This window comes from Xenopus laevis, chromosome 5L (assembly GCF_017654675.1).
Source record: "Xenopus laevis strain J_2021 chromosome 5L, Xenopus_laevis_v10.1, whole genome shotgun sequence".
Classification (NCBI taxonomy): domain Eukaryota; kingdom Metazoa; phylum Chordata; class Amphibia; order Anura; family Pipidae; genus Xenopus; species Xenopus laevis.
In genome coordinates, this window is record NC_054379.1 from 110,858,306 (window position 1) to 110,868,482 (window position 10,177).

At 38.8% G+C, this 10,177-nt stretch overlaps 1 protein-coding gene across 3 annotated transcripts in view; it reads left to right on the forward strand.

Annotated features, from left to right (window-relative positions):
- tp63.L (tumor protein p63 L homeolog) overlaps positions 1 to 2,987 on the forward strand; it is a 43,183-nt gene extending 40,196 nt beyond the window's left edge. For 2 of the 3 annotated variants that reach the window (XM_018261615.2, XM_018261616.2), the window contains one exon: positions 400 to 2,987. In XM_018261615.2, the coding sequence (XP_018117104.1) occupies positions 400 to 696 (297 nt within the window). In that variant the 3' untranslated portion in view covers positions 697 to 2,987. The remainder of the gene's footprint in view (positions 1 to 399) is intronic. The other variant, XM_018261617.2, reaches the window with a different exon arrangement.
- The last annotated feature ends 7,190 nt before the right edge of the window (positions 2,988 to 10,177 follow it).

Below are 10,177 nucleotides of genomic sequence, written 5' to 3' on the forward strand. Positions count from 1 at the left end.
ATCCTTATATTATGGGTGTCATATAAGGATGGTCATTGTAACAGGACAACACAGAAATTTGCCGAACACAAAAGGCTAGTGTAGCGGGAATATCCCCTGCATGTTTATTTAGTCATGTGATGTAACATTTCGGGGGCGTGCCCCTTCCTCAGACATGCAGAAGCACTCCCCCGAAACGTTACATCACATGACTAAATAAACGTGCAGGGGATATCCCCGCTACACTAGCCTTTTGTGTTCGGCAAATTTCTGTGTTGATATTATTGGGAGAGCTGCCGACCCCTCCAGCCAACACTAGGCAATTATCACCAGGAGAGAACCTAGGGGAAATAGGAATTTTTTGCTGCATTGTAACAGGCCAACACATCAAGTAACCCATCCATTTTTCTACCTTACAAGGACTTAGCATCCCTGAAGATCCCAGATCAGTTTCGGCATGCAATCTGGAAAGGTCTCATGGAGCACCGGCAGATCCATGACTTTACGTCCCCTTCTCACTTGCTTCGCAGCACTAGCAGTGCGTCCACAGTAAGCGTAGGCTCCAATGAGCCCCGCGGGGAAAGAGTCATTGATGCTGTACGATTCACATTAAGGCAAACCATCTCGTTCCCCCCAAGAGATGACTGGAATGACTTCAATTTCGACTTGGACACCCGCAGAAATAAGCATCAACGTATTAAGGAAGAGGGTGAATGAACATCTCATGTCTCTCTCTCTCTCTCTTTATATATATATATATATTAACTAAATGCATAAAGTAGGTGACCTTCACTGAAGTAGATTGAGGTGACCCACTATTATATGATGAATAGACCATAGTACTAAATGAGAATGCAATTGCTTGGTATTTTGGCTATTCTCTAAGCTACTCTCCATTCAGTTTGTTTGAGCCAAATCCAAAAGAACTATTTCTGTACAGGTGTGCCCATTAAAACAGCCCAGAACTGAGTAGTCAATACATTACAGCAGGATTGTCCTTTGCAGTGGGTAGCTTGAATAAAATACAGAGAATATTTGTGTAGGTGCATATCCGAGAGCACTTGAATTTTGTATGTTTATGGTTTTAATGAGTGATAAGTGCCCTACAACCCAGAAAGCACTTTAACAGTCCTACAAAGACGTCTTTTCAAGTGTTTCTCACCTGCCTTCCTGCCATTAGTCAGATGTGATACCTTTTCATTTTACAACTGCACAGGAAGTAATTTCTGTATTGAGAAAAACCACAAATGGGATGTATTAACCCGCTGGAGTATAGTCTACTGACACATTTCATCATTGGCGCTGTCTCTGCTGGAAAGTCCATGGCTTAGCAGTGCCCACATTGTGGGGCTTCCTAAGGAGCATAGCTTGTAGAACTATTTGGGTAACATTTGGGGAAATGCTTGTTATCTTTGCTAGATTCTCTTTGAATCCCCATATAGAGGAGTTAGTGAGGATACCACAATATTGTAATATGTCTGTAAACTTGCTACTAGCCAACGGGAGCCCTGACCAATTGTTGGTCAACAAAGAGGGTCTTAAACCCAAAGAGCTTGAATTTCAGATACATATAGGGCAGCAGGGGTAGAATGGCAAATTTCAACTTAATGCCCCACTTGCTGGTTCGAGGCCGTTTACCCCTGCACTAGGCACAGATAATAAAATTTATGGATAGCTATTTAGCCAAGCATGTCTATAGGATGCTCTCATATGTTTCAGTAACTTCATTTTACTTCATTCTCTTTGAGACCCTTACTGTGACTGCTAGTGGAAAGTGGCACATTGTACAGATCCTTCTGTTTAAATGCTAAATAGCAAAATGTAACTGCCTATTGTAGCCGCTTGAAGTTCTTTTTCATTATGATTAAGTTTGTCATTTTAGAAAGCCAAATCTTGTTTATTTACACAATGACTACACTGCCAACCACTTCAAAGGGAATCCCTCAGTTCTATACTTCTACAAATTGTACAGTGTATAAATATATAAATATATATTATATGTATAATTATGATTCTGATATATTGTTTTGGATTTATTTTGAATTAAAAACATTTTTTTTGGGGGGGGGATAGCAGGTTATCCAATATCAAAAAACAAATATGCAATGTAAATGCTAGGTGGCAAAGCAGTAAAACTGATTCCATATGTCCTAGATTTCAAAAATCTCACTGCCTGTAAAAGCTAAATTGTTTGTGTCCCTTGCAGGTCTATTCATAGGAGAATTGTATGTAAATCATCACTGCCGTATCAAGGGATATCTACTTTATTTCATGCATGGCCCATCAGGGGGGGTTTATATACATCCCTCCAGCAGCCCTCTTGCTACAGCTGAATTGCTCCTTGGAGGAATGCTGGAAGTGGCAGTTGAGCAATGGCTGGAGGGCTGAAGGTTGGAAATCACAACTAATGATTATTTATCCTTAATTTTTGGATTTGGATTTTGAATATTGAATCCCCCAATATGCAGCCTAATACCAAACCTAATCTGAACGCTCTTCAAATTTGAAAAACATTTACAAGTTGCATAACTTGTGAACACAAATTGTATTGGTCATTTTTCATGACTTTAAGGGTTTGGATTTTAATTCAGATACACATGTAGGAGTTGGACAAAGCCAAATCCATCAAAAGTGTTGGGATTTAGACAAACCCTGCATTCCTCATTTTTATTTGTATTTTTAGCATTGCTGACGCCAAGTGTTCTTTTTGCCCTAAACTGTATTTAAACCAACCCTTGCTGGTCTGCAGTGAAATGTCTCTTAAGACTGTACTTGTATTTCATTCATTATGTATAAGCTGTCTATATGCTGTGAAATATAGACTTTCTGTTCTATTAATCATGCTTTTCCTGCATACTGATTTTAATTTTCTACGAAAAACTGGAAATATAAAAACAATCCGCACTGGCAGCAACCAGAGGTAATTAACTATTTGTAATGTACATATTTGTTTTGTATGTTGTCAGGAAATACAATTTATTCCAGAAAAATAAAATAAATATAAAGAAGAATATTGTGACAAATGTTGTTATTTCCATCTATAAACCGTGTCTACCTTTGGTGTAGTGTGTGGTGCTCTGGGAGAAAAATGATCAGACTTTACAAAATGAAATAAACCAAAATGCCATGTATGTTTGCTTCTATAAAGGAGATATACAGTACATGTAAAGTTTACCAAAGGTATGTCACCATGCGGTCCCAACACGAAAAACCCCAGTCCAAAGGTTGCCAAAAATTGGAAAACTCAAAGTAGGTGAAGAAGATCCGCAATTAATAAATGCAGTAGCAAGGTAATAGTAAAATTGAAAAAGTATGGATCAGGACATGTATAGCCTAACACGTTTCATGCCAAATGGGCACTTAGTTAGGCAAAATGGTATTTTTTGGTTTATTTAATGTCTAAATAAATTTTAGGTAGACTTAAGGGGTTATTTATTAAAGGGATTCTGTCATGATTTTTGAGTTTTATGCTGTAGTTTTTATATATAAATGACACTGTTTACACTGCATATAATTCACTTTACCATATAAAATTTCATTCCTGAACCAGCAAAGGTAATGGTCATGTGCTTTCAGAAAGAGCCAGCACTTCATGATGGAACTGCTTTCTGGCAGGCTGTTGTTTCTCCTACTCAATGTAAATGAATGTGTTGCAGTGGGACCTGGATTTTTACTATTGAGTATTGTTCTTAGATCTACCAGGGAACTGTTATCTTGTGCTAGGGAACTGTTATCTGGTTACCTTCCTATTTTTCTGTTGTTTGGCTGCTGGGGGGGGGGAGTAGAGCAGTAAAGAGTGACTGAAGTTTATCAGAGCACAAGTCACTTGGGGCAGCTGGGAAACTGCAAATATGTCTAGCGACTCTAGCCCCATGTCAGATATCAAATTTAAATATTAAATATATAAATCTTTTTGCTCTTTTGAAAAACGGATTTCAGTGCAGAATTCTGCTGGAGTAGCACTATTAACTGTTTTGAAAAAATTAGTAACTGGTTAGCGCAGACGCACACTCTCCACTGCCCTTTCTGGTTGATCGCACGGTGCTCAGTAATGTAGGCTTCGGCTACCTCCCTGGATTCAAAAAGAACAAATTTACAGGCACACAAGGCAAACCTTGTGTGCCGTTAAATTTGTTCTTGTTCACGACAGTATCCATTTAAAGTCTGAAAAGTTCAAGTTTTTTTTACTATAAAATCAGAATTTTTAGTGGGGGGAAAAAAATCAAATTTTTCAAGATTTATTATAACCCGAGGATGGAAAAAGTCTGAGTCCGGAAATCCGGCATCTCAGACCTGCCAAGGTTGTATATAAGTGAATGGGAGAGGTCCCTATCCTAAGTTTCTGTGGTCTTCACTGGAATTAGCCCCAAAATCCATTTATTTCTGGCTTTAGAGAGAAAAATCCTGAAAAATTCTGGCTTTTCGAAATAAAGACACAAAAAATTTTACGATTCAGGTTTTTGATGGTTTTATCAAGTTTTTCCACAATCCGATTAAATCCTGTTTTTAATAATATATAAAGTTAAATCATGGATTCTAGTTTGGTCGGACTTTTAAAAACAGATAAATTGGCATTTTTGACAAATAAGCCCCCTAATATATGGAGATCTAATTACAGAAAGATCCCTTATCTGGAAAATCCCAGATCCTGAGCATTTTGGATAATATATATCATACCTGTAATATTAAATATACTTATGGCCAATTATGAAATGTCATGACTCTCAAGAATAAATTATTTTCACATTATAATAATTATTATGAATTCACTAAAACTACATTTACAGGTATAAGTATCATTCTTCCACAGTGCAATCACTAATTGTAACTATGTTCAAAAAACTGACTTTACTCCTCTTTTACTATACAGTTTCTGTCTTTGTTTCATATAATGCCTTATATGGACAATTTTGTACATATTTGGTGAAAATTCTGGTGATAATCTTTAGTAAACCTTGCAAGACAATTTACGTAGTATGAAAGCTGTAATAGGCACTTTAGTAAACCTGCTCTTTTTTCTGGCGCAGGTCATTATTGCTGCTTAGAGCACCTTAATAGCAGATGCCTAAGCCATGGTTTTTGGTGAAGTGGGTAAGACAGGGAATAGTGGGATGACTAATCACAGCCAATGTAGTGAGTAACTGCCAGTGTCAATATACAGTAGTTAAGAAGTACAACTTGGGTACTTGGCATGTACCTAAAGGTATGGGACCTGTTATCCAGAATGCTCGGGACCTGGGGCTTTCCGGATAACAGATCTTTCTGTAATTTGGATCTTCATACCTTGTCTACTAGAGAATCATGTAAACATTAAATAAATCCAATAGGATGGTTTTGCTTCCAATAAGGATTAATTATATCTTCGTTTGGATCAAGTGCAAGGTGCTATTTTATTATTACAGTGAAAAAGGAAATTATTTTAAGAAATGTGGATTATTTGGATAAAATGGAGTCTATGGGAGACAAGCATCCCATAATTTGGAGCTTTCTGGATAACGGGTTTCCAGATAATGTATCCCAGACCTGTACTGCCAATACTACAATACATTATACTAGCTGACTTAGTATACACACGCCACCAGATTTTACATCCAAAATGCATTGTGCCTAAACTGTGTAAATCAGTTTGTCAAGTATTTATTTTAATACTGATGCTCAGGAAACCCTGTGTGGGAAATACTGTGAAGTAATAAAAAGATAAATGGCAAATGTATTCCCACTTTTCCCACACTCATTGCTAAACAATCACCTTAGCATTTATAGGGGTGCGGTGTGTATTTCAAAGCATTGCTCTCGATACCCCTGCACCTGTGTCCAAAAGGTGCTTTTAATGTCGTAATTATATACCCTTCCCCCTATGATCTGCTGTTACATTTTGTTTATACTCATCATCAACTTAAATATTTTGTTTTAAGAACTCAAGATATATATTTAACCCTTGTGTAAGTGTGGCCATACATGGGCAGATTTTAGATACCAATTCAGGTCCTTTAGATTGTTTCAGCAGCTTATCTGCCCATGTGTGGGGCCCTCCCATGCGTCACCCAACTGATATCTCTTGTCAGATATTGATTGTAATCCAATTGTTTTTCCCTAGACCCAACGATCAAATTAACCCCTGATATTGACATTTGTTTGGTGACCAAATTTTTTTTTGGGCAAATTAATGATGCAATTAAGCGAAAAAATCTACCAATGGCGTAATGTGGAATTTTGCTGCAAGTCTATGCATGGTGAAAAATTTTGCTCATCGCTAATCAGCCTGGACAAATATTCTGGTTGATAATATGTAGACATGCTGTATATTTAGAACTAAACCTAGTCATCATGGTTTAAAAGGGTCAGATTTCATTGTCCCCCCAAGCCAAAGAAAGTGGATTGTCACCCAGATGATAAAACTATAGTATATGTATGTGATGAATAAAGATATGGATGGCCATACATGCATACATGTGATCACACTTGGTTTATAACAGTAGTATAGCTGTTAGACCCTGCATTTCATTTGGTTGTTCAAGACATTTGTGCTTTCAGGAAGTGGCGTAACTATAGAGGAAGCCGACCTCGGGGTTGAGGAGGCCAGGGGAAAAGGGGGGCTCTCTTGCCTGGAAACTTGTGGGGCCCCTGCAACAAGAAGATGTTCACACACAAGAGCGTACGCACGTCAATGAGTCCAGATGAGGGTCCACACCAGTGTGCTCATGCCACTGCATGGGTTGGGTAAGTTGCTGCATGTGCCGGGCCCCTCTGAAGTTTATTCACGGGGGGCCAGGTTGGTATGCCGCTGCTTTCAGGTATAGTTGCCACCTCCACCCCTACATGCCTTCTGCATGGCAAACCAACAGGTAATAAAGCATCAGTCAGGGTTCCAAATAGCCATTAATATACATCTTAATGAACTAGTCTTTAGCCATCCAGGACAGGGATTTCTTGTACCTGCTTTGAAATGATTGGGGTGGTAAGTGTACCTGCAGGGAGCTCCACATCTACCAATAACTGTCAATCATTTTCAGGTGACACATGTCCAGATTTGCCAGTCATTGCTACATGTGATCACCATCTGCTGTTAATGTTACAGTATGCGTTTCCAGTTGGATTATGTGCATTTTAGCTATACTTTATCTTTCTGCATTTTTCATCTATTACTGCCATCTAGTGGTACAGTTAGGAGTGAGCTGCATTACAGCAGTACAAAATGTACCTGATTTCTTCTCAAAAGCTTTGTCAAACACAGTAACCTCCACTCCCTGAGTGTGTGGATCTTCACTGCAGTTCAAACGTCTAAACCCAGAGCATTAACAGTTGATTATGCAGACTTTCCAGTCGGGAAAGAGGGTGAGGCTAAGATTTAATAGCTCAGAACCTCACATCAGCCTATTGTGTTACAAGCTTACTATATTTGCAACACCCCGGCCTCAGGCTGAGTTCACTTTAGTTCACTATAAAATAAAGCTACCATTTTCCTATAGCAAAGGATAATATCTAACTCCCATCTTGCCACTCAAAGTCCCAAGCAAAGCTTTATGTAGATTGGATGTCTGTGTGCTGGTCAGGGCCAGAACAAGGGTAGGCAGAGTAGGCACCCACCTAGGACGCAATCAATGGAGGGCACACTTTTAAGGGGAATTTTCTTTTTTTTTAAAACCAGGTTAGATTGGCCTTTAATAGTTTTGCAATCACCTACATATTATAATAGCTGCTGAAGAGTCTCTGGCAAAACAAGTTTTACAGAAATGTCAACCACAGGCTACTTTATCGGAGTAATATCTTCTTAACTACAGGTTGCCTCCTTAAAACTTGCTCTTTTAAAGAGGCTTTCCAACTCGGAATGGCATTACCACTCCCGTCAAGCAATGTTCCCTCTAATTCTTTCTTGGCTTTCTCAGAAATTCTTCTGTGTGCACATTTAAAAGTTGTGTGTGCATTTCTTAAAAACTGTGTGCTCAGGTCAGAATAAATGCAAAGTTTAGTTTTCACTCACAATTTGTGTATGCACGCACAAGCACACAGCTTAGAGGTAACATTGCTGCCAAGTGTCCTACAAATTGTTCAACAGTCGCACTTAAGTAGGTAAGAGTTTCATACACTTGTACTGGAAGGCTTGAATATCATCAAAATGTGAAGCTGAGAAGTGACCTTCCCCAATTTTTTACATGATAATCTTACAGCCATGTTACATCTAGTTTGTTATGTCCCAGGGTGTGACTTACACCCATTCTGCCATTTCCAAGTCTATTTGTGATACCATAGGGCATGGCCATGACTCCGCTTGCTTTTTTTCTCCCATCAGCCAATCATAATTAGAGACACAGAGCCTGGCAGGAGACACAACATAATATTTGTAGGTGATGGGGTTGTGTTAATCTCATGTTATTCTCTAGCAGGGGCAAAAACAGGCTGAAATTGATGCATTGTATTAATGACTATGGCAACTTGCACACTCTGGGCTGGGATGTTAGAAACATTGTATGACCTCCATTCAATATATGGTTGGGAACACACAATCTCCTGACTATCTCCGGAATTTATTACCTTTCAGTGCAAACACAGGAGCTGATACAAACATATACACCACATAGTCTGGCCTTGCTTAGCATCCCTCCAAACTGTCCTGATCTGCGCAGGAAAGTCCTGATTTTAACAGCTCAGTCCACAGTCCTGGTTTCTTACTGAAATATACTGCATTTCTCTCTGATCTCCTGCACTGAGGACAGAAAAAACTCTCAACACCTGCACTTAGATATAATTGTAACTAATAGGATAATCAAGTATCGTGGGTGACTTGCAGCTTAAAGGGAAATGTCACCTTCATAAGCAAAACTGAAATAACACATAAAATACAGCCCTAAAACTGCCAGAAATGTATTCAACATGCCAAGTTTTGTAAAACAAATGTGATATTTAGACGGTATGATCACAAAAAAAACTTTTTATCCCTCTTTCCATTCTTCAAATGTTAGGAGGTAGGAATAGAACTGCTTCTATTTCTAGCCTAAACAAAAACAGGTTGGTGTAATGGGTTTGACTGTAATCACACTACTAAAGTTGTACGCACAAAAAACTTTCAGAAAATCCTTACCATATATTAGAGATAAGCAACGTGTGACCTCCAGCTAATCTAGAGCCTCTCCCCACACTGTTTTTCCCTAAATGTTTTTAAGCATAAAAGCACAATAAAAATATTTATAAAGTATATATATATATATATATACATACAGTAAGTCTTTCAGCGTGGGTGCTAACTACTTCACTGCAAGCTACTGCCAGGGTCAACAGCGACCTAGGCTCTACAGTTTGGCTACAGGCAAATCTGATGCACATCCATTATTATTAAACCCATATCTTGGCCATATCCATTTAATGAAAGCCCCAACAAACTTTGACTTCAGGTTTAGTATTCCCAAATATGACAATATTAGCAGGCCAATGTATCGTTTGCAGTATTTTTCCTAAGCCGCAAATGTTCTGTATCAATTTGTTCTGTATTGTAAAAGAAAAAAATCAAATATTTCAAACTAGTATTCCCATAAGTAAGCCTGAGGAATTGCCAGGGGTACATTTTTATAGTTTGAAACTGCACAGTCATACCCTGCTGTTTAGTAAACCAACCCCTAAATCATTCAGATAAGATTTGACACTCTGCAACCTTATTTTTAAAAAAATATATTTGTGAGAACAAAACCAGTAAGCAGTTCTGAGCAGAATACTCTCCCGGGCATAAACTGGTTTCTATGCATTGTTAAGCAGTGTAAGTATCCATCTAACCTATCTGTAACCTTGATATAATGATAAGAAAGATCATTATCAAGTGTGAGGGACATACTGGATGGACCGGATCGCTGGATGGGGAATAATTAGTTTATTTGAGTCTATGTGAAAGAAGATGAAAGCAGGGGAATACATAGGAAAGTAAACACTTCATCCAAATCCAATTGCCAAGTTTCTAAGAATTGGCTATTCTATAACATACTAAGTGTAGGGACACACTGGGCGATTTGGGGAGATTTAGTCGCCTGGCGACTAATCGCCGCGACTTTCCACGACCAATCTTCCCCGAATGCCTCCCCTCGCTCTGCGCCTGACTAAAATTAAAAATCGCCTGCGCTAATCACACGCGGCGATTCGTTTTCCGAAGTCGCCCGAAGTTTCCTCGTGAGGCAACTTCGGGCGATTTCGGAAAACGAATCGCCGCGTGTGA